This window comes from Mesoplodon densirostris, chromosome 11 (assembly GCF_025265405.1).
Source record: "Mesoplodon densirostris isolate mMesDen1 chromosome 11, mMesDen1 primary haplotype, whole genome shotgun sequence".
Lineage (NCBI taxonomy): Eukaryota > Metazoa > Chordata > Mammalia > Artiodactyla > Ziphiidae > Mesoplodon > Mesoplodon densirostris.
The window spans coordinates 3,393,736-3,416,855 of record NC_082671.1 but is presented as its reverse complement, the minus strand read 5'-3'; the positions used below and the strand labels follow the sequence as shown (position 1 = coordinate 3,416,855).

General features: G+C 58.3%; 1 protein-coding gene across 1 annotated transcript in view; it reads right to left on the bottom strand.

Moving 5' to 3' along the window:
• CACNA2D4 (calcium voltage-gated channel auxiliary subunit alpha2delta 4) overlaps positions 1-22,178 on the bottom strand; it is an 89,645-nt gene extending 67,467 nt beyond the window's left edge. The window contains exons 1-18 of the mRNA XM_060113350.1: positions 22,162-22,178; positions 21,651-21,731; positions 20,999-21,154; positions 16,812-16,893; positions 15,428-15,544; positions 14,818-14,877; positions 14,033-14,195; positions 13,687-13,818; positions 9,513-9,573; positions 8,764-8,914; positions 7,923-7,997; positions 7,569-7,658; positions 7,380-7,493; positions 6,962-7,040; positions 5,238-5,387; positions 4,076-4,152; positions 3,236-3,316; positions 2,516-2,590 (exon numbers count right to left, since the gene is read on the bottom strand). Of these exons, the coding sequence (XP_059969333.1) occupies positions 2,516-2,590; positions 3,236-3,316; positions 4,076-4,152; positions 5,238-5,387; positions 6,962-7,040; positions 7,380-7,493; positions 7,569-7,658; positions 7,923-7,997; positions 8,764-8,914; positions 9,513-9,573; positions 13,687-13,818; positions 14,033-14,195; positions 14,818-14,877; positions 15,428-15,544; positions 16,812-16,893; positions 20,999-21,154; positions 21,651-21,731; positions 22,162-22,178 (1,761 nt within the window). The remainder of the gene's footprint in view (positions 1-2,515; positions 2,591-3,235; positions 3,317-4,075; positions 4,153-5,237; positions 5,388-6,961; positions 7,041-7,379; positions 7,494-7,568; positions 7,659-7,922; positions 7,998-8,763; positions 8,915-9,512; positions 9,574-13,686; positions 13,819-14,032; positions 14,196-14,817; positions 14,878-15,427; positions 15,545-16,811; positions 16,894-20,998; positions 21,155-21,650; positions 21,732-22,161) is intronic.
• Positions 22,179-23,120: the final 942 nt, after the last annotated feature.

Below are 23,120 nucleotides of genomic sequence, written 5' to 3'. Positions count from 1 at the left end.
CGCACGGGCTTTCTCTAGTTGCGGCGAGCATGGGCTACTCTTTCGTTGTGGTGTGCGGGCTTCTCATTGCAGTGGCTTCTTTTGTTGTGGAGCATGGGCTCTAGGCATGCAGGCTTCAGTAGCTGTGGCTCACGGGCTCTAGACCACAGGCTCAGTAGTTGTGGCACACGGGCTTAGTTGCTCTGTGGCATGTGGGATCTTCCCGGGCTGGGGATCGAACCTGTGTCCCCTGCATTGGCAGGCGGATTCTTAATCACTGCGCCACCAGGGAAGTCCTTGTTGATAGAATTTTTGAGCAAGACAGGACCAAGGACAGACAGATTCCTCAGAGCCCAATAAAGCGCTCCATCCAGCTTGACAGGACCATTCATCAACATTCTTTGAGTGTTACTATCATTTTCTGGCCCTGACTTCTCTCTCTCTGACACCAAGAGAGATATCGTCAAGTCATCTGCTGTTAGGTCTGCAGCATTCCCCAGGTTTAATTTGGTGATAGATCAAAAAATGAAAGAAGAGGGGCTTCCCTGGTGGCGCAGTGGTTGAGAGTCTGCCTGCCGATGCAGGGGACACGGGTTCGTGCCCCGGTCCGGGAAGATCCCACATGCCGCGGAGCAGCTGGGCCCGTGAGCCATGGCCGCTGAGCCTGCGCGTCCGGAGGCTGTGCTCTGCAACGGGAGAGGCCACAGCAGTGAGAGCCCCACGTACCGCAAAAAAAAAAAAAAAAAAAAAAAGGAAAGAGGATAGTTTATCATCAGGGTCATTACGAATTAAGCAGAGGGTCTCTATTTAACAGGACCAGGCCCCCCACAGATGCTTGAATGGCTGAAGTCCCCCATCACTGTATATCTTGCTTCAGCAAGTTTCCTCTTTTCTCAAGAAAGTGTCTCCAGTTTCTTCCCTGTGCTCGAACGATGTTCCCATTCTTGGCCTGTTGAAAGTCTATTCTCATGACAAGCAGCCCTGCCCTGCCCTCCTGTTCACGGGCTGTGCTGCTTTTGAGTAAGAAGTGACCCTCCTAGTTCATTGCCATCTCCTAATTCCTGAGGATACCTGAAAGGTCATCCTGGGCTCCTCATAGGAAAACCGTAATTCCGCTTCCATTACTCATATTTTGGGCACCGAAGTGGAAAGATTTCAGGCCAAAAGTATGGCTCTGGCCCCTCTTTTATTACTAGGCGTATCTGCTATTGTTTTTCTTTTTTAAACTCAACTATTCTTCTCGACACCTGTCATGAATGGATCGCTCTCTCCACAGGAATCTCAGTGTGTTGGCTTTGCTGTATCGGATAATGTTCTGCGTGGCATAGCTCTCTAATTGTTTCATTTGTGTAAGTCTGTTTCCTTAACTGGACCACAAATGTCTGTTGATAGCCTTCTCGGAGCATGATTAGGTCAGGTGTGCGCCCACAGTTGCTTGAGATCTTATATTCATCCACACTACCTAGATGCTGACAGACAGGTTTTGGACTGGTGCCCCTTAATTCTAAAGGGTCCACATTTTTGTTCTTCCCCGAATGAGTCATGTTCTTGGCCCTGGGGCTGCCCCCACAGGACCCGCTGGTATAGGTCAGTGACCCATTACGGGCTCAGATGCTTGCTCAGCAGAGACCGAACTGGGAAGAAGGAGTGGTCTCCAGCGTCCCTGATCTCTCTCCACTCCGAACCCCTAGCGTTTCCTTATGTAGCTCGATCAGTGCCTTTGGTCGCTCAGCGTCTGTCTGACCCGAACGGACAGCAGTGTGGCTTAGGCTGGTCCCTCCCTGGCACCTGGGCAGGAGACGCTCGGAAAGGCGCCCTCGGTGCTGCTGTCCTCAGTGTCAGCCTTGACTCCAGAGGAGCCTGGTGGAGGGGAGGGGTCGCGACGTCGCTGGGACGCCGCTTCCCAACAACCACACTGGGAGATGTGGCCACTACTGCCACGGATGGAGGCCTCGGGGACGCCCCCGGCCGGGGAGGCAGAACCTTAGATAAAAGCTGCTGCTTTCTCTCCTGGCCTCGGCTGCTCCTCTGAACGCAGGTGGACATGCCATGAGGCCCCGCCTTGGGGTGGAGGGAGCTGCAAGGGGGCAGGAGCCCTCGGGAACACGTCCCCGGGCAGCCCCACCTCTGCTCCCCACCTCTTGGGAGATGCCTCCCGTCATGTGCAGCGTTAACTCGGCGCTCACGCCCTTCAGGTGGCCCCTGGCGATCTGGGGACACACGGTCAGACTCCAAGACAGAGCGTGGGGTGACTGAGGGGGTGACAACGGGGAAGGGGACGGGTCCTCCAGGGACACTGCACACTCAGGACAGGCTCCCTGGAGACTGGCTGCTACCGGTTCGTGTATTTCTGCCTTGTCTCTCCTGCTAGATCATAAACAGTTTGAAAACAGGGACCATGACTTAACTTTTTTCTTGTAGTCTATCGGGTTCTTAAATGGAGCTGAATGCGTGTTCAGTGTTTTAACTGTCTTTATGAACTACCCCCAAATCCCGTACAGTTAAGACCCCCAAGGCAAATAGGATCGGTACCTACCAGGGGTCGAAGGTCAGGGTGTGAGAGGATGTAGCCATTGTTAGTGCTCAGAAAGGCATAGCCGTGCACCCCGAGCTAGAAAGACAGGGATGGAGGGGGTCAGAGGGTTTTGTGCAGGAGGACTGGGGCCGGGCAGGGGGCGGGGCAACAGGCGGGAAGACCGCCTCTCACAGCCCCGTTTCTCGGGCGGAGAGTATGGACGAGCTGGGCAGCTTCCAGCCGCTCACTCTGAATTCTGCTCCAGATGCTACAGTTGGCAGCGACCATAACAACGCACGTCACCACCTGCCTCCTTCCCACCGCTGCTCTGGGGCTTTGATTACACAACCTCGCTCCTCCCCAGATGGGGCTGCGTGGTGGGCAGGAGGACCAGGGCGGGACAGAGGTGCCGAAGGCCACAGAGCACGTCGCAGCTGCTGTGACCAAGCGTCCCAGGGCCCCAAGTTTCGGTTCCCCTGCTCTGTGCCCAAACGTCTCTAAGGGCGGGATGTCCGGGGGTGGGATGTGGGGGGCAGGATGGGGGGGATGTCTGGGGGTGGGGTATCTGGGGAGGGGGAATAGGGTGTCTGGGGGTGTGACATCGGGGTGGGGCTAAGGGGCGGCTGCAGGCCCCGTCCCAGCTGTGGGCTTGGCTGCACTGCCTGCAGGAAGCCTCCGGAGCCTGGTGGGGTGGCTCCCGGGGGGCCTGTGACCCTACCTGGGGGCCTGATCCAGGCTCACCTTGTACTGGGGCACCAGCTTCATCAGCTCTCTCAGGGCCACGTCAGAGCCCACCACACCCAGGAGGATGCCGTGGGATCGCTGGAAGGAAATGCCAGCTTCAGGGGGGACCAGGCTTCCCATGCACGAGGCCAAACTGAACCCACGGCCTTTCCAGAGCCCAGAAGAGGAAGCCACTTGGACCTAAGGTGGTCTTTGCTCTGCAGTTAGATTTTAGGCAGAGCTCCCTAGAATAAAAATCTAGAACCTACTAAAAGAGGCCCCAGGAGTAATCTCAGCCGCTGGGAAGATTAATGTCCAGTATTAATAGTTACGTTGTAATATTTAAATGAAATACAAAGTTGAATGAAACATGAACTTTCATAGGAGAGGCTGAAGTACTGGGATCCAAGGGCCCTTCATCTAGGGGGGCCCTGAAACACCCAGGGCCCGTGAGGAAATATTCCCAGGTAGAGAATGGACGGCTCTCACACTCCCCCACCAGAGCCTTTACGAACAAGCCAGGGCCTGCCCACACTGGCAGGTTCAGTGCGCTTTTGCTGGAAGCCTGGCAGGTGACCCCTCTGGCCCTGATCCCCAAGCCAGGGTCCCAAGTCCAGAGCAGCGGGTCAGCGCCAGGCTGCATGAACAGAATCACGGGGCAGCTTCGGGAGGTGCGGACCCTGCCGCATGCCCTCCCGACCCAGAGATTCTGACGTGGCTACTTGGGCACAGGGCCTGGAACCTGAACTTAAGCCCTCCCAAGGCGGCTCTGATGCCACGTCAAGAGCCACAGGTCTGAAGACGCCAGGCAGCGGCCGGAGCTCTAAGCCGGGCAGCCGCTCACGAGCACCCACTTACTGTCTCGTTCTTCTTGCTGAAGACAGGCATGGCCACGGTGGTCACCAGCGCCAGGCTCTGCGCCTGCGGGCAGAGAGCTGTCAGGGGGGGCGAGCGAAGAGCAGTGTCCACAGATTGGGGACCCAAGTCACCACTTCAACCACAGCTCAGGGGCGCCTTCCAAGGGGAGGAAGAAATCCCCAAGGAGGCTTCCCTTCTCTGCATGAAGACAGCTGGGGGAAAGGCTGGAGCGGGGAAGGCCGGACAGGGGAGCGGGCTGACGTCACTTAGCGAATGAAGCCCTAAGCCGGAGCAGGTCCCAGAGCCCTGAGTATGCGACCCAGCCCCTGAGCACACCCAGGCTCACCCAGGCCTCTGGTCTCGGCCATGCCAAGGATGAGGGTGCACCCATGGGACCAGCCCATCTGTGCATGAGCCCAGAAACAAAGGCTCAGACAGCAAGAGGACAGGCCGAGGAGTCAACAGGGGACAAGTTCTGGTCACTGAGATGCCAGATTAAGTGTCAGGTGAGACTCCCTGGACATTTCTCTTAAAGGTGGCGTATGCCCCCCTCCCTTCCTCCACCTGAAGCCTAGAATTTGTCCACAGTCGTCCTGAGCCCCACTAGCCGCTTGGACTACGTGGACCCCAGGGATGGCAGGGGGCAGGGGGCAGCGACAAGGGGCCAGGGGGCTCGTCATCCACCTCTAGGCTTCTTTTACGTGAGGGGGAAACACACTTCTCTCCTATCGAAGCCACTATTTCCAGATCTTTCTTAATCCCAACCTGCTACGACGCTGCTGGAGCAGGGCTCTGCGTCTGTGTTGGGTCTGAGGAGTGTCAGGAAGGTCCCCTTCCCCGACATCGCATCTGACTGTCTACCTTCCGTGTCTGGTCCTGCATGGGGGAGAGCTACAGGAGGTCTAGTTGGAAACTCGGGCCCCGAGGGAGGCCGCCGGTTAAGCTGTCGTGTCCTGAACCACTGGTTGGTGCCCTTTCTTCCCAGAGCAGGTGAGGAAGATGGGAAAAGGGAGGGATGAGTCTGCAGCAGACGGCTCTGTCCATGGGGGGCGGCCCTGGGGGGGTCTGCTTCCGGGGCTCCCGGGCCAAGATGTGGCTCCCCCAGTGTCTCTCCAGGACGTGGTCTGCCCACCCCACTCCCAACCCAGGAGTCACCTCTCACTCCCTGGGGGCCCCACCTTGTTGTCCATGTAGGCTTCCGTCCAGGTGATGTCATGGTCGTGGTTGATGACCATGGGCCGGCTGATCACATGCAGGTATTCCATCACGTTCTCCTGGGCATCCGCCAGAGTGGAGATCTGTGTGTAGTAGCCTGTGGAGGGGAGGGGGCGTATGGCTGTGGATGCAGGGCCTGCACAACCCCTAGCCGCCGACAGCTCTCAGCCGGGCCCCTGGCTGGGAGCTGCCCTGGGCCACTAGGCACCACTTTTCCCAATGCTGCCCAGGGCAGCCCGAGGCCAGTGGTGCTGCGGGGACACGAAGGCCTGGCCCTGCCTGGACTTGGGAGAACCTTGAGGCTCCCCCTGCCCAAGCACCAGAGCTGTACCAGGAGCAGCAGGGCCTCAACTCAGGGTGCGAGGCCACCCCTCACTCCCCACAGGGCTGTCCTCAGGGGTGCCTGCAGGCAGCTCTGTCCCGGGTCTGTTTTCTGAGAGCCCCACCTTTCCCTGACTGCTGTCGTCCCTCAGTTACGGGGAGGGGGCTGCAGCTGAGGCGGTATTTAAAGGAGCAAAGGCCGGGCTTCCCTGGTGGTGCAGTGGTTGAGAGTCCTCCTGCCGATGCAGGGGACACGGGTTCATGCCCCGGTCCGGGAAGATCCCACATGTCGCGGAGCGGCTGGGCCTGTGAGCCATGGCCGCTGAGCCTGTGGGTCCGGAGCCTGTGCTCCGCAACGGGAGAGGCCACAACAGTGAGAGGCCCGCGTACCGCAAAAAAAAAAAAAAAAAAAAAAAACAAGGCTGTGACGATTTATCACGTGACTGCTCGTCACCTCCCACAGAACACCGTCGCCAGCTCTGGGGAATGGGACAGCTTTCATTCCCAGGGTGCCTCTTGTCTCGGACCCTTTGACCATGCTCTTCCCTCGGCCCAGAACACCCTTTCCCGCTCTCTGCATCTGACTCACTCCTACCACTTCTTTCTGTCTCACCTTAGAACCCTGTCCTTCAGGAGGCCCGCCCGGACCCCCCAAACGCGGGAGGGCTCTCCCCTCGCCCAGCACCCTGGGCAGCCTGTGCCCCTCTGCCCCTCAGCGCGGTGCAGATGGTCCCTTCACAGATGCTCATGTGTGCGCCTCCCGGACTGGACCAGGCCTTCCTGACCACGTCGACCCCCTAGGGCCGGGAGAGTCAGCAGCCCCCAGTACATTCTCGGACGTCCTGCTGGGATTGAGGAACCCGAGTCGGCACCTCGAGGCCCGGGTCTTGGGTTCTGGCCAGAGACAGGTGAGGGCTGCCACACACAAAACATTAATCTAAAGAAAACGACGGCCTCTGCCTTTTGTCTGGAGCAGAAACAGAGCACACGGGCTTCATCTGCAGCAGCAGGAACGGAGGCTGGACATCAGAGACGACTGACATTGACAGGTCGGGCCCATGTCTGCATGGTTTTCCGCGTGGCGGTCTGGATAAGGCTTATTTGCAGGGACAGCAGACCTGGAGTCACCGCCTCCAGGCGCGCTGGGGAGGTGTCGTGGGGGTGAGAGCCCGCAGGGGGCCATCGACATGGGTCTTGCTTTGTCTCAGCAGGAAGGGGGCGGGTGCCGTCACCTTGGCTCTGGGTCCCTTTGTGGGAGGCCCGGCCCAGCACCTGCGGGGGCCGGGGACGCCCCCCCACCTGCGCTCACGTGAGGCCGCCAGACACCCTGCCTCACGTGGTGTCACCCACCTTTGTTGTTGCACGCGATCCACTGCAAGCGGTCAGCAAAACGTACTTCCTTCCCGATCAGGTAAGTGAAGACCCGGACCTGGTGGACGAGACACACCGGACTCAGCAGAATCCCGGCCACGAGGGGCCTGACCGTGTCTGTGTCTGAATCTGGGGCCGGGTCTCTGGATTCTGCACTTTCACTCCTTTGTATCAGGAAGGGCCCGAGGCCCAGGCTCGCGGGGATGCCCGCCCGGCGTGGAGGCTTGCCCGGCGGGGCTCACGGCCGGCAGTCTTCCGTCTCTACCGTGCCCCCACTCGGGGCCTCTGGCGTCACCCTGATGTGGGGACATCATCCTGGGGCTCACGGGGTGGGGCACGTGGACACTGCAGAAGGAGGCACTCCCCCCGGCCCCCAGCCCCCCGCCCAGGGAGGAACCTTGCGGTGCGGCCAGTTGTATTTCTCCAGCACTGGCTTGTAGTCCTCCACGGCCCCATCGGTGATCAGCATGATGGCCTGGTTGCACAGGCTCCCTTGCCTGGCCTCTTGGAACTGCATGGAGGACGTGGCCGTGACTCCCCATCTCCCCTCACCGCCCCAGCGCCCCTGCTCCGCCAGCTGCCATACCTGCTGCAGGATCTGGAAGGCCTCATCGAGGGCTCGGCCCACGTCCCCCACGCCTTTGACCATCAGCTTGTCCACCAGCTGTTTGAAGTGCTGTCCCGGGTAAGAGGATAGGGGAGGGTCAGCCAGTCAGTGGACCAGGGAACCTTCCCCTTTGGTCGTACTTTCAGAGGCTGTGCAGAGTTATTGGCCCAGAAGAACAAGATTGCAGGACCCATCCCCTACTTTCATGACTGGACCCCTGCAGCAGATGTTTCTCAGATGTCCCCAGGATAAGCTGAGAGGGTGTGAGTGGCTGGGTGTAAGGCCACCCTCGCCCCTGGATGGCAATGCTGGACCAGCGCCAGGTACACTCACCTCTCGGTTGTCCCGACCCGCCTGGACCAGGATCCCTTTGAAACAAGGCTCGATGTAATGGATGTAGTCGCTGTACTGCAGAGGGCAGAACACACAAGATCAGTTTGGAAGGTCAGGGCCCAGTGACGGAGCTCGCAACTCACGGCGGGCCAGGGGTGGGGCCACCCGGGCCCCTGTGTGATACGATCTTGAGGGACCCCAGGTTTTTGGCAATTTTCTCTGAGTAGAGGGGAGGGAACAGTAGGGCCTTAACTCTAAACGTTCGCCCTCAAATCCTGGCCCTTGGCATCTTCCCAGGAGGCCAGCTGGGTGCCGTCCATCCCTGGGGCTCACGGAGACCAGGAGTTACCTGACTCTCCTCTCCCGTTTCCTTCTACGTCATCACCGTTTGGGGGCAGGTGGAGCGACCCTCAGGAGAGTCGCTGTGAAAACAGGAGCAGGGGCTGCGGGCCCCTCCTCCCGACCTGCCTGGATTTGGGAAGGAAGGAAGTAGGACCCTGGGATCACCCATCCTGCAGATGCAGGAGGCTTCTCCCTCGGGGGCGCCAGGCAAGGGCGCATGGGCGGGGCTGAGTTAGGGATCTACTCAGATAACCCTTCTTCTGGCCTGGACCCCAGCCTCGTCTGAGAACCTGAGTAAATCTACCAACTCCGAGAAACGGACATACGCATTTCCCACGTAATTTCAGAAACTGTAGACGCCTGGAAGCCTGTCTTGGGTGGGGAGCCCCAGCTTCAGGGGAGAGGGTCCTTCACAGCACGTAGCATCAGGTGACCGTAAGTACAGGTCATTCTGGTGCAGGCAGAGGACGGGTTTTCTGGAACGGGAAGGCGACTTTACCGAGATGATGTTTACGAAGTCGTTCTCCCCCAGTGTGTCCAGGATGGTGGAGACCGTGTGCTTGGCGATGGTCAGCCGCAGCCCCTTCATGCTGCCGCTCGTGTCCACCACGATCACGATGTCCTTCGGGGACGTGGCGGCTTGTATGTACCTTTAGCAGAAAGGAAGGGACAGGCCGACGGTGGGAGAGCTGGAGCCAAACCCGCCGCCGACCGGGTCTCCCTGATTTCCACTCAGACTCTGGCTCAAAGCTCAGGTCAATGCCCAGGGTTTCTCAGGTCCAGAGCCACTCAGTTCTGAAGCCACGTCAGGTGTAGTGGCTGGGACTGTGCCCATCGAATGGTCAAGTGTTCATGGTGACCCTTGTCCTCTTTGTTTCGGGCCAGCCCTGGTCCCGGGGTGCTGGCTGTGGGAAGGGAGGGAGCTGGATGCCTCCTCAGACTGGGTTACAGATCTGCCAGAGGAGGGGTGAGGAAGCAGGGGAGGGCCTGGCTGAGGGTTGGTGCGAAGACAGCTCAGAGCCCTGGGAGGAGGTGTGGGGCAGGGAAGACAGATGTGGTCAGGGCTGGCGAGAGCAGCTGTGGGGGACGGGGTGGGAGGAGAGGGACGCAGAAGGACACTCTTCTTCTCCTGTGTTGGATTAGTTCTACACCTGCGGCCCTGGGGTGGGCTCAGGGCAGGAGAGCGAGGCAACACCCGAGGCTACAGAAAGATGCTGGGCCCCGAGGCCTCGCCCCAGGGACGCTTACCAGCCGCGGTTCCGGCAGTCGAAGGTGATGACCCCGTTCTCATCAGGCGTCCATTTGATGCCTGGGGAAAGAGAGTCTGGTGTCTTCGCTAGCTCAGAGAGGCTGCTCCAGAGCTTCTGGCTGGGTGCTGACACCCGGCGTGGCCAGGACCCCCAGGGCAGTAGGTCAGCCCCTGTGAACTGACGCTGCAGCAAGGAGGGAGGCCGGCTCTCAGAGGGACACTCACCTCCCAGCGGCCCGATCCAGAGTTGGGTTAACTTCATAGGAAGGACCCCGCCCCCCGACCCAGCCAAGTGGCTCCTGGGACTCATCGGTGAGGCTAAACTTCCCATCAGACTAGACGGGGAGGCCCAGGGGTGTGACTTTTATTTAGCATCATTGCCATCCAGCAGAGCGTGGACAGGGCAGGCGAGAGCCGGGCTCTGAGCTGCAGCCCACCTGCCTCCAGGCAGGATCAGCTGTTGGTGCTCACGCCCTTGCTGTTAGCCGCAAGGGGAGGTGATTTGGCTACAAGACTAAGCTCCTCAAGGTCAGGCCTTCCCAGTGCCTGGCGGGTCTGACACGGATTCCCGGTACAGCAACGGAGAGGGGCAGCTGAGGCGGAAGTTCTTGGCTCTGAACCAAAACCTTAGAAGAGGGCTTTGGTGGTCCCGGGTGGGGTGCCCTCAACCCCGAGCAGAAACAGAGGTCAACCCTCTCGAGGGAAGCTTTCCCAAGTCGGGCCCCACAAGCCAAGGTCACCACGTGCGTTAGAAGCAGGCCCCGGTGGGTGAGAGGCAGCCGAGGCAAGAACCATGAGATGCTCCTCCCAGGATGACGGGCGCTGCTGAGACGGGGAGACGAGAGCGTGGGCGTTGTGGAAAAGGACCGAGGGGTGGCCTCGAGCAAGAGGGCTGCACGGGCCCCGTGAAGCAAAGCGCTCGGCGAACGGAGACCCACAGGCGTCAGAGCTGGGCTCTGTCTCTGCGGCACCGATGTAAGTACGTGATTTCCGAAGGACAGAGCGGCCGATAACCCCCCACCGAGCAGAGTCACCGAACTCCCAGTTCCCTGAGAGACACAGAGAAAGGCCTGCACACCTTCCTAAGTCGTGTCTGCAGGAAGCAGACACCACCGATGAAAACTGCTGACCGCAGGCACATGGACCCCAGACTGGCTGAAACCAGATGGATGAGGTTCGAAACCTCACTCTGATGCCAACCAATCCGAGAATTGAGCACGAACTGATCAGGCTCCTGCACCCCTCCCCGGCATGGCCTTTAACCCCCTTCCCTAGGAGTCCTCAGGGAGCTGGCACCTTCCCTCCTTCTCCCTGGTGCACCAGTTCTCCTTTCGATAAAAAAGCTTTGCTCGCCTAGGAGTCTCGTGGGAGTGATGTTCATTGCTATGGTCTTGCTTTCCCAGAATCTAGAGAGAGCGCCTGGGAACACAAACAAGGGATGTCTGTATCAAATAACAGTGAGAGTATCTAATTTGTGGGGATAAAAACAGGGAAACATTAGATGAAAATAAGTCAGGGTGGGGAGGCGGAGGTGCAAGTGGGAGAGTTCTAAAGTCCTTTTATGACTGCAAGGAGGGTGAAAATATTATTTTAATTGTTATATCTCATGTTAAAAATGCTTGCGGGCTTCCCTGGTGGCACAGTGGTTGAGAGTCCGCCTGCCGATGCAGGGGACACGGGTTCGTGCCCCGGTCCGGGAAGATCCCACATGCCGCAGAGCGGTGGGCCCGTGAGCCATGGCCGCTGAGCCTGCGCATCTGGAGCCTGTGCTCCGCAATGGGAGAGGCCACAACAGTGAGAGGCCCGCGTACTGCAAAAAAAAAAAAAAAAAAAAAAAAAAAAAAGCTTGATAAAATAGGTCTAATTACTAAAAGAATGGGAACAGAGGAATAAGTTCCAAACTGACAGAAAAAAGAGAAGTAAGGGGGTAGGGGAGATTTATCAAAAAAGATAAATCATTAAAAAAGATGAAAAAAGGAAACATAAAACTAGAGGGACAAGTAGAAATTTAAAAAATAACATAACAGCATGTCCAAATATATCAACATAATACATGGAAATGTGCTTAACTTGTGAAATGGTAAAAGAGATTGTCAGTTTGCATAAAAATTAAAAAGCTGTAAGCTATTTTCAAGAGATATGGCTAAAACAAAATGACATAGAAGATTGGAAGTAAAAGGATGGAAAAAAATATGTATGTCTGGCAAATACCAACTGAGAACATAGTGGTATCAGTCTATGAATACCAGACAAAACAGACTTAAAATAAAAAGTGTCATAAGGGCTAACAAGAGTCAAGCAGACATAACATCAGCAAAGACATAGAAAATCTAAACAATACGATTAACAAGCCTGATCTAATGATGTAAGCAGAATTTTTCATCCAACAATTAAAGCACACATATTCTGCTCAAGCACACATAGAATATTTACAAAACTCGATGACATACTAGGCTACTAAACTAAATCCCAGCTAATTTCATATAATCAGTACCACATACACTGTGTCCTCTGACTGCAAAGCAACTGAACTAGGAATTTATAATAAAAAGATAAATATAAAATCCCTATGTATTTGGAAATTTAAAAAGCACACTGTTAAATAACTGAAATATCAAAGAAGAAATCACAGGGGAATACAAAAATATTTAGAAGCAAACAATAACTAAAATACTACCCTAACACCAGAAAGCACAGGCAATAACTTCTGTGTATCAAAGGACACGGTCAACAGAGTGCAAAGGCAACCCATAGAATGGGAGGAAATATCCAGAATGTAGAGAGAACTCCTGCAACTCAGCAACAGCAGTGACAACCTGGTTTAAAAATGGGCAAGTTTTATGTCTGCTCACAAGTTGATGGCTCTGGAAGCCCTGATGGGGCAGGATTTCCACCCTGGGGGAGGCTTGAGGGACATGGGTGTTGTCTTCAAGCATCTGAAGGGCTGTTCCGTGGAAGAGGGATGAACTTGTTCATCAAGACTCCAGAGAGCAGAAAAAGAACCAAATGGCTCGTTGTGGATTTGGGCAGAGACAAGAGGTGCCACTGAGGGGAACCGGTGAGCCCTGAGGTCGCTTTGTATTCCTCCTAAGAGAGGTCCAGGGGACACACATGGCTGTCCTCAGGACCCTTTGAGACAGGCTGGGACCTGGCACCTGGGACCCTCTGCTGCAGCGCTTGTACCTGGACAGACGTCTCCCCCAGCAACAGAATACAAAGAAACTATGAGGGACTAAAAATACCTGCATGCCTGCGGAGCTGGGGCAAATTATGGACAACACGATACAAAAAGACCAAAAAAACCCCAACTGCCACTTCTGAAGGGCCGGGAGCAAAAGCAGGGTACTGGGCATGCCCCCTGCACTCAACACCAGAAAGGGGTGGGCAAAGCACCTAAGCCGCCCGTCCAGCTGGACCCCTGGACACACCCCTACCCTCATCCCATATAAGGAACCAGCTCGCCTCGCCCCTACACCCCCCCAGGGAGTGAGCCGGGGAACCTGTTGTTTGTTGTCACTCTGTCTGCGGCAGCAGGGGCCCCAGTAAAGCCTTGTCTGACTTTCTTGTCTGGCCTCTCGTCAATTTCTATCGATTGAGGAGGTCAAGGACCCTGGCCAGTAACACCTTCCGGTTCCTATCTCAGAAAACAGGGCAATATTAAGGCTTTCTGGACAGGGGGCTAAAATAAGAAGAGTGGGCATGAGCTGTGGTGGTGAATTATTTTAAATGAGAAATAAAAGAAGGCAGAGCTCTTGGAGGCCCCGTGGAAGGGGCTTCTGTTTTCTGCTCGTTGGTAGACAAGGGGGCTTTCCCCGCTGCCTGCTGGGTTGGCCGCTAGCCTGTGGCACTTCCTTCCCTGCTGCTGAACGAGTGGCTCTGCCCGGCTTCTCCGGGGAGGACGCAGCCCTCTGAAGACCGGAATGGCTTTGCCCTCCTCTCCACCTCCACGTGCTTCTCACAGGACGAGAGTCCAGGCGGGCATTGATTGGCTGCTTACCGAGGCGTCATTTGTTGATTCCTTCATCAGCTTGAAAGTGTGCTTATCAGGTTGTGAAGGGGACGGAGGTGGGGTGGGAGGTGCTTTGGGACCAGGGTCCATCTCCAGTGCCTCCGTCGCCTTGTTCCCAGAGACGGAGCCCCGAGGACCGTGGAGATGCCTCCCAGCGGCCTCACCTGGGTAGATGCGGAAGAACCCTGTCGAGCTGCCAAAGTACTGCCAGGTCAGCGTCGGGTCTCTCTGGAAGTTCTCCACAAAGACAGGGTTCAAGGCTTCGGACATGTAGATTCCATTCAAAATATCCGGGTCTGAAGGGTGAGATTATAGGAGGAAGTGCAGGGGAAACGAGATCAGTCTTCCCCCGCGGAACACACGTGCACACACGCGCACACACACACGCGTGTGCCCACAGCCTGCAGCGACGCCACCCACGACTGCTGTCCACACCCACACTCCTCCTCCCCCTCCCCAGGGACCCCCGTTTGCTCCGGCCGGGGCTGCGGGCTGGGGTCCGGCAGGCACCTTTGTTGTAGACATTGGTGGGCAGCTGCACGCTGCTCAGGGACGTGTTCACCAGCAGGTTGCTGAAGTGCGCGTTGGCCTCCAGGACGAACTGGGCCCCCAGCTCCACGTAGGCGCCGCTCGCGTCTTTCTCATTGATGAGGGCAGAGTTGTAATAGTCAAACTAGGGCGACGCCGAGAAGACGGGAGGGCGGGGGGGCCGGGGAGGGGAAGGGGAGAGAGAGCACGTCACACGTGATGGATATCGGACAGACTGACCGCCACGTCCACACTGGCGGAGGATTCCGGCCATGATCACTGATTTGGGGCAAATATCCAACCAGACATTGGATCGGATGGTTGATTCTTCTGGGTTTTGGTGTAAACTGTCTAGATTACGGCTTCAGTCCCCACTTTGGTGTATGTGAACGCAGCCAGCGTTGGAGACTGACAGGCGGACACAGATTCAGGGAGAGGTGGACAGACGGAGGCAGCCTGGCCAGCACCCCGAGATCTTGCAGGAGGGGGAGGGCTCCTGGGGGACAAAATGGGGGTCCCTGCAGGGGGGTTCCCTCTGAAGAGAAGGCCTGCAGCCTGGCCTCCGGCCAGCCATAAATGTCTCCTCAAATACTCACAGCGGTTCAGAATCAAACCTCTACAGCTCATACAAACCTGTGCACGTTGAAAGATAGAGCCGGGCCTATGCAATTCCCACCCCATGTCCCATCCTCAGGTGACCCCAGCCCCCGGGGCGCTGGGACATTAGTCACCATACCTCCCAGGGCTGTGGGAGCGGGAGGACTCACCACCAGGGACTTGTTGAATTCGTGGTTCAGGTCGGCCTCCTCAGCAGCCTCGACCAGATTCTGCGGGCCGGGATGGGAAGGGGAGAGTCAGTACGGGAAGGAGGCCAGGGGCCCCGTAAGGTCCACTTCCAGGGTCCACCCGCGAGAACTGGGGACAGACTCTCGGACCAGCACCTGCGCACGAATGCGCACAGCGTCACTAGTCACAGTAGCCCGAAGGCAGGTGCACGTCATGGGGGACAAGAAGCCAGTCTGAAAGGTGACACACTGAGTCCTTCCAGCTACATGACATTGTGGGGAAGGTGAGGCTAGGGACACAGTACAAAGGTCAGTGGTTGCCAGGGGTTTGTGGGGAGGGAAGGATGAGTAGCCGGCAAACAGGATTTCTTAGTGCAGTGAAAGTACTCTGTATGATCTCCAGCCCTGGATGCTGTTCCCTAAGGCAGGGTGCCCGCCCGGGCCTCCCCTCTCTCCCCTTGCCCCCCACCCCGTCCTTTACAAGGGTCTTGTGGCTCATGGGCTACGAGGCAGGAGAAGGTGGTGTAGGCGGGCTCGGGTAAGGGGCTCCGTGTCCGGGGCAGGCAGACCCCCAGCCCGCAGGCCTGAGCACCTGCACGGCCGCCACCTTCCTGCGGAGCATGGCCTCCATGTCCTCCGCGGACTTCCTCACCAGCTCCAAGCCATCCACCTCCTTGATCTTCAGACTGGCCTCCACGTCCTTGTATTTCTGTTCAGGGGACGTGGAGAGACACGCGCCTGTCGTCTTGCACCCGGACGTCCCTCCCTGGCTGCCGGCGGCCTCTGCCCTCCCCCCGGCGCATTCACACTGGGGCCGGGACCTCCCCCAACAACCGACAGGAGACGCCGCTTATCCGATGTCCTCTGCTTCGCATCCTTCAGAGGGAGGCTGAGGCCCAGAGAGGTCGTGAACCTGACCGAGGTCACACAGCCAGTGCAGGGGCTGTGAGGCTCGTGGTGTCTGTACCCCCCAGGCGCTGCAGGGGTGGGTGCTGCCTGATTCTCGGCCAGTGGGCCTGGGGGCATTAGGAGGGCCGCTGAGTCGCCATCTGGGCCCCCGGGAGGCACTCCCTCACCGTGTGTCCTGGGTGCCACCTGGGCACGAGTTACTCGGTTCCCCAAACTGTAAGATGCGTCACGTGTGAGGCTTTTACCCAGAACGGCCACAGGGTGGGGGGAGCACGTGTGGGGTGGCGAGGGGAGCTGGCGTTGCTGCTGCGGCCGTGCGGTCAGGACAGCGGGCGCCCAGCCTGGGCGGGGGGACGAGCACGGCCGTAAGGGCCGGAGGCTCCCCTTTCCGCAGCTCTTAGAAAATGGTGCTGAAGCTGCGGTGAGGCTTGGATGGTGAATGTTGATTCTCAGCGAGTCGCAGCAGGACGGCAGCGCCATCCTCAGCACTGGCCTGGGAGTTGGGATGCCAGCGGGACGGGAACTTGCGGGGGCTGAGTGAGAAGCCGGCCGTCAGCCTGTGCACAGGCGGCTCAGCTCCTGCCCAGGGGCCAGGCAGGGCCGGGCTGGACTCACTGGGCCCCGGTGGCTCTCCAGCGCTCGGAGCCGTGGCGGCAGGTCGAGCACTGGGCGGGCGGCTCTCCGTCCGAGGGTCTTCCCACCGACCTCTCTCCGCCCCAAGGCAGCAGGCCTGTGTCCGGTCCTCCGGCCCCTGCTTCTTCTCCCCTTTGCTCCCCACCCCACCATCTCCCCCCCCCGATCCCATCTAGGCGTGGGCTTCCCGGGCCCCTGAGGTGACACTATGCTCTTGGGGGGGGCACCTGACCGTACTGCCCCCCCGCCCCCAACTTGCTCTGTGTCTTGGGCAAATCATTCCCTTCCCTGGGCCTCAGTTTCCCTATCTGAAATGGGGATTGGATTAGATGACCCCCAAGAGCCCTCACACCCAGACATACTGCTTCTCCACCAGGACGGCTTAACGCCCAGCTGCCCCAGGAGCCCCAGGGTGAGGGGGGGCGGTCACTGACCTTCTGCAGCAGGAGGGAGCCCGAGTACTTGGTGACAGTGTCATACAGGTCCCTGCCGAAGGTGTCTGCCCACAGCTTCACTCTGCAGGACAGTGGGAGTACGTGTGTGTGCACTCACGCATGAGCACACACAAGGAGACACATGCAGAGATGAACACAGACATGCACACACACAGGAGGCAAGTCTCTACATGCAGAGACACCCACCGATGCACATATACAAACCCGCACCAACATGCAGGGACACACATAACACACACACATATACACAGATGCACACAGGCACAGGCCCACACGCGATCACACACACTGATGTACACCCAGGAAAACACACCAGCAGCTGTGGTCCCTCCCGGCCAGGGCAGGGACCTAGAGGACCCATCAGGCTTGGCAGCTACACTGGGATCCCAACACCCTTGGCGGGGGGGCGGGGCTGACCGTCTGGAGTCAAGCCTACCCCCCACCCCGCCCCCAGAGGGCTGGAGAAGAAGGGATGAGGTCGGGGTTGACCAGGCAGGGTGGGGGACCCCGAGGACTCACACAGCTGCAGCTCCTCGGCCAGTCGTCCCCCAGTTGCCCTGCGCAGGGACAATGAGGCAGGGAGACCGAGGCTCTGAGCCGGGTCTGAGAGGCCGGGGCCAGCGGGCAGGGAGGACGAGGCAGCCTCATGGGGAGACCCATCCCCACAAGTGCCCCGAGATCCCACCCTTGGTTGGGGGGGAGGCCACGCGGGGCTGTGCCTGAGCCTCTCCAGATGGAGCAAAAGGAGTTTCCCCACATGATCGTGCCAAGGTCAGCATTCGTTTGGTCACTCAACTGACAAGTATCGAGGCCCTACTATGTGCTGGGCATTGTGCACGGGCGTGAGCCGTGCCCAGTCCTCGCCTTTGTGGAACTGTTAGTTAGAGTGACACCCTTCCATGTACGGAGGGCACGATCCACGCTTGAAGGGGCACCATCGAAGCTGGGGGAGGGGTGGTGGTGGTGAGGGAAGGCTTCCTGGCAGAGGTGGCCTCTGGCTCAGTGTTGAAGTCTGGGAGAGTCTCCCCCATCAAAGAGACTTGGCAGAGAACTCTAGGGAGAGAGGATAGAGGAGCTTGGAGGGGTCAAAAACTGGAACAGGGATGAACAGACCTGACTCCACAGTGGATCTGTTTCTTTTATTTTAACCTTTGTATTCTATTGCTTTTGCTACAAGTTAAGAATGTTGCTATAGCCTGAAATATACAGGACAGCCCATTCTCCAGACTCTGACCTTTAAAGGTGTAACACTTTTCATGCATATAGAGATAAAAAGCTGCAGAAGAGAGAGTAACATTTGCCTTGTTGGAGGTTTTTCTTTTTTTCTTTTTTTGGCTGAGAGGCATCGCTTGGGGGATCTTAGTTCTCCTACCAGGGATTAAACCCAGGCCACAGCAGTGAGAGCACCAAGTCCTAACCATTGGACCACCAGGGAATTTCCTTGTTGGAGGTTTATAGAAACATCATGACCTGACCTGTGGACAGCTGTAAGAACAAAGGATTCCAGCACCAAGAAGTTGGCAACAACCAAACACACCGCCTCCACTTTTAGTATAAAAGCAGCCTGGGGCTTCCCTGGTGGCGCAGTGGTGGAGAGTCCGCCTGCCGATGCAGGGGACGCGGGTTTGTGCCCTGGTCCGGGAAGATCCCACATGCCGCGGAGCGGCTGGGCCCGTGAGCCATGACCGCTGAGCCTGCGCGTCCGGAGCCTGTGCTCCGCAATGGGAGAGGCCACAACAGTGAGAGGCCCGCGTACCGCAAAAAAAAAAAAAAAAAAAAAGCAGCCTGAATTCTAACCCAGGCGAGATGGGTCTTTGGGACACTGGTCCACCACCCTCTCTGTCTGCTGGCTTTCCAAATAGAGGCGCCATTTCTTTGCCCCAGCGACTTGTCTCTCGATTTACTGCCCTGTTGTGTGGCGAGCAGTACGAGCTTGGACTCGGTAGCAAAATGGCTTCCAGGTCTGCAGCTTGGGTGGTTGAGCTGATGCTGGTATTATTGAGTAAAATGAAGACTATCAGGACGATCGGGGAACAAGTTGAGGAGGGCAGAAGGTGATGCGTGCAGCTTGGGAGAGGCAGGAGGTGAGGTCCCTGTGGCAGGGCTACTGGGTGCCCTTGGGCAGCTGTGAACTGCCCAGCTCCAGAAGGCACCCAACACATTGCATCTTTTTTTTGGTGGGGGGATGTGGACCATTTTTAAAGTCTTTATTGACCTTGTTACAATATTGCTTCTGTTTTATGTTTCAGTTTTTTGGCTGCGAGGCATCGAACCCGCATCCCCCCCAACCCCCGGGCACTGGAAGGTGAAGTCTTAACCACTGGACCGCCAGGTAAGTCCCTTGTATTGTATCTGGAATTTCAAAGCTCCAGGGATGTTCAGGAAGATCCGCCCACGACCGCGGTGTGTGGGTCTAGCGGGTGGAGTCAGGGCTGAGGGTTACTGGTGGGTGGGTGGGAGCTGGGGTTCTGAGGCTGACGGGCCCACAAGGAGGGGGTGCTGGCTGAGAAGGTCTGTGAGTGCAGGACAAACCCCGGGGAGCAGCAGCGCTCCCGGGGCAGATGGCAGGAAAGGAGCGTTAGAGGAAGACAAAGGTTAACGTGGGTGCCCGGGCAGAGCCGGGAGAGCGCTGAGACTCAAGAAAAAGGGAGAGCTGAGTGTCCAGAGCGGGCCAGGAGGCGGGGCCAGGGGTGTGTACTGCGCTGGGCAGGGAGATCTTTGGGGATCCTGGTGGGCACAGATTTGGGAGGTGGGAGAAGCCGGGCAGGCAGAGGAGGCTGAGCACTGAGTGGGAGGGGACGGCGTGGGGGAGGTGCCGGTCTCTGGTGGGGAAAGGCTGGGAAGGGTTCACTGGGGGGCAGGGATCAGGAGCCCGGGGGAGGTCTGGCTGCAGGGTGGTGGGCGCCGTGCAGACACGGGCGTGGCCGTGGGCCCTCCCCTCGGCGGACGCTCGGGCTCCCCGTTTGGCAGGTCCCCTCTACGCAGGCCTGGGCTTCAGCCATCTCTAGCCGGCACTCAGCCTGTCCCTGGAGCTTGCCTGTACTATTAGCTGGGGTGTGCTCCGGGGATGAGGGTTATTCTCTCAACACCTCCCTCCACGATGAAGAGTTCAGGCTGGCAGTGGCTGTGGAGGTGAGGTCCCAGCCAGGCCGACTCGAGTTCAAGTCTGGCACTGCCATTTGCTGGCGGCGTGAGTGTGGGGTGGCCGTCTGACCTCTCTGAGCTCGTTTCCTCTACTGCAGAGTCAGGAGACCGATCCCCACCTCACCGTGTGGACTGGAGGGTCATCTGCGGAGCCCCTGGCAGCACCAGGCCTGTAACAACTAGAGGTGGGACCCCTCGATGGGGACAGAGCTGCTCAAACCCCACGCTTAGCTCAGCTCCACACAAACCCCAGGCGTTCGTGGGGCCGCACATCCCCCTCTGTAAGACACGAGGCTGGCAATAGCCTGACTGTCCTCCTGGGCTCAGGTGTGGTGAGCAGGTAGCCCCTTTAGTCCCACACGGATCAGAACTGTCTTTAACGGAACCGCCAGAACTAAGGACTAAAGGCCAGACACCCCCAGAGAGTCGCACATTAAATTATACCAAAGTGTGGATGACCAATAGCTTCCCTGCAGCTGGTCTTAGTGACGGGATGTAGGACTGGGGCCTGGAGGGAGGCGGGCAGGTGTAGAAAGGGAGTGGAGACAGCCCCCGGCCCGCACCGTGCACATCCACCTGGCTCCTGGCTGCACGAGCTGTCGGTCGGTTTAGGGCCGCTTCACCCTCTCAGAATGTTTCCTAATGTTTCCTTGCGGAGCCGAGACGGTCACACGTCCAGCAAATCAGCTCCCACTCCAGCTGCCTCAGCCTGTGATCGCCCTGGAAGGAGCCTCGCCCTCGGGCTGGGGACACTGCCTGCCATCCCAGGAGGAGTGTGGGCCCCCGTGGTCAGTTCTCCTAGGACTGTCAGGTGTCTGGGCAGGGGGTGAGGGTAGGGCCCCACGTGGCAGAGGTTTGGGGAAGAGAAGAGGCCGGTGAAGAAAAGGTCTTCACAGCAAGACAGGGGGAGCGGGCAGCCGAGCCCTGGGAGAGCCTGGAGGCTGGGGGAGGCCGAGGATTGAGGTCGGCCGGGGAGGGGAGGGAGGGGAGGGTTTATGGGTGGGGGTGCTCTTGAGGCTTACGTTTCCAGAGGAATCCTGGCCTGCCCCCACGTGGGGGACAGGGACGTGCTGCACAGCAGGCACAGGGTGACCACCGTCTTCTGCAGGGAGGCCCAGGCCTCTGGCCACTGGTGGGAGGACATCCTGCTGTGGGTGGAGCTGGGATCTGGGTGGACCCTGGGGGGTCCGGGCAAGGTGCCCCTGCTGGGGTCAGGCCAGGGAGAGGAAAGAGCAGCCTCAGACCCCGAGCCCTGTCTGCCCAGATCCCTGGCACGGTCCCGAGCCTTCTGCCTTCCGGGTCGGGGCAAGCCTGGGGTTCCCCAACCTCCAGTCGGGTCCTGGCTGCAATGCCCGGTGTGTGTGTGGGTCCCTTCTTTGCCCTGCAGAGGGGCTGCCCTTCTGAGCAGCAGGCTTCCAGGAGAGCGGCTGGTGGGAGAAGGTGTGACAGAATGAACTGGTTAATCCACCGGCCTCCTCTCTAATCCCCGCCTGACAGCAGGAGGAGGGCAGCGGCGATGACTTCGCGGGATTACCCTGGTTTCAGAAGGCAGGGCTGGCTCACCCCACGAGGGTCAGAGCACAGCCTCCTGTGTTAAAGAGGCAGACCCGTCCCTGGAGAGCACCCTTCTGCAGTGACACTGGCCCTGGATGCGTGTCCAGCGCCCTGACTTACCAGGAGCTGTGGCAGACCCTGTCCTTGAACCTCAGAACGATCCTGGGGGTCAGTGTCAGCATCCCTGTTGGCTCGGGGAGGCTAGGGGACAGAGGGGGCCCTGTGCTGGCTCCTGTGTCCAGGCCGCTGACTTCGGCCAGGTCAGAGGTAACGTCCACAGCCTGTGGCCTCACCTCCCCCACGTCTCACCTGCCCCGGTTCTAGGCTGGGGACCCATTTTCCAGAAAGCTCCAGGCCCCTCCCCTGCCCCCAACCCTTGTATGGAATGAGCACCTAATGCATGTGAAAGGAAAACAGTGGAGGCCCCACTGGTCAAGGCCTCCGTCCGTCTGCATTTCACCTTCTCCTCCGACCGATGTCCCCTCTGCTGGGTGGTGCCGGAGGGGCCCTGGGCCTTGGGGGTCCAGCTAAGAGGAAGCCAATGGGGAATTGTTCCTAGGCATGCTGAATTTCAGATGGATTCTGCGTATCTTTCATTATGAATCATACCAAGAGGTATGATTCATCTCACCCAGAGCACACCCTCATGGTCACAGCCAGAATGAGGTTTGACCAAACATTTGGTGCCTGTGGCCCAGTCAAGTTGACACATGGACTTGACCATCACACCCCCTTTAGACTCCAGGAGTAACTGCTTCCTTCCCATGACTTGGAAGGACGTTACAGCTCAGAGGCTCCTGAGCCCTGGGTTACTCTGTGTGCCCTCTCCGTTCGTACATTTGAAAAGAAACTTTTCCCCAATTATCCCATTATGAGTGTCCCGCCTGTTTCCTGCAGGGCCTCTGACAGCTGGCCTCCCGACTCCGCCCTTACCCCTCTTCCGTCCATTCTAAAACCAGCCACTGAGAGTTCTTTTTTCTTTTTTTAATTTTATTTATTTATTTATCTATCTATTTATTTATTATTTTTTTTATGGCTGTGTTGGGTCTTCGTTTCTGTGCGAGGGCTTCCTCTAGTTGCGGCGAGCGGGGGCCACTCTTCATCGCAGTGCGCGGGCCTCTCACTATCGCGGCCTCTCTTGTTGCGGAGCACAAGCTCCAGACGCGCAGGCTCAGTAGTTGTGGCTCACGGGCCCAGTTGCTCCGCAGCACGTGGGATCTTCCTGGACCAGGGCTCGAACCCGCGTCCCCTGCATTGGCAGGCAGGCTCTCAACCACTGTGCTGCCAGGGAAGCCCCTGAGAGTCCTTTTAAAGTGAGCCCACGTCACTCTGCTCAGAAGCCCCAGCAGCTGCCCACCTTAGAGTCAAAGCCAAAGCTTGTACTGCAGCCCGAGACCCATCATGAGCTGGACCTGCCTTCCTCTCTGGCCTATGACATGCTGCCTGCCCTCACTACGGGCCCACAGCGGCTCCACCGGGGGGCCTGAGTCCCCTCTGTGGCTCTGCCTGGCCTCTGTCCCTGTTCCCATCAGGACTCGGTCGGTCGGGCCCTGGCAGGAGGGACGGCACATTTGAGTTGACTTGGGAAGA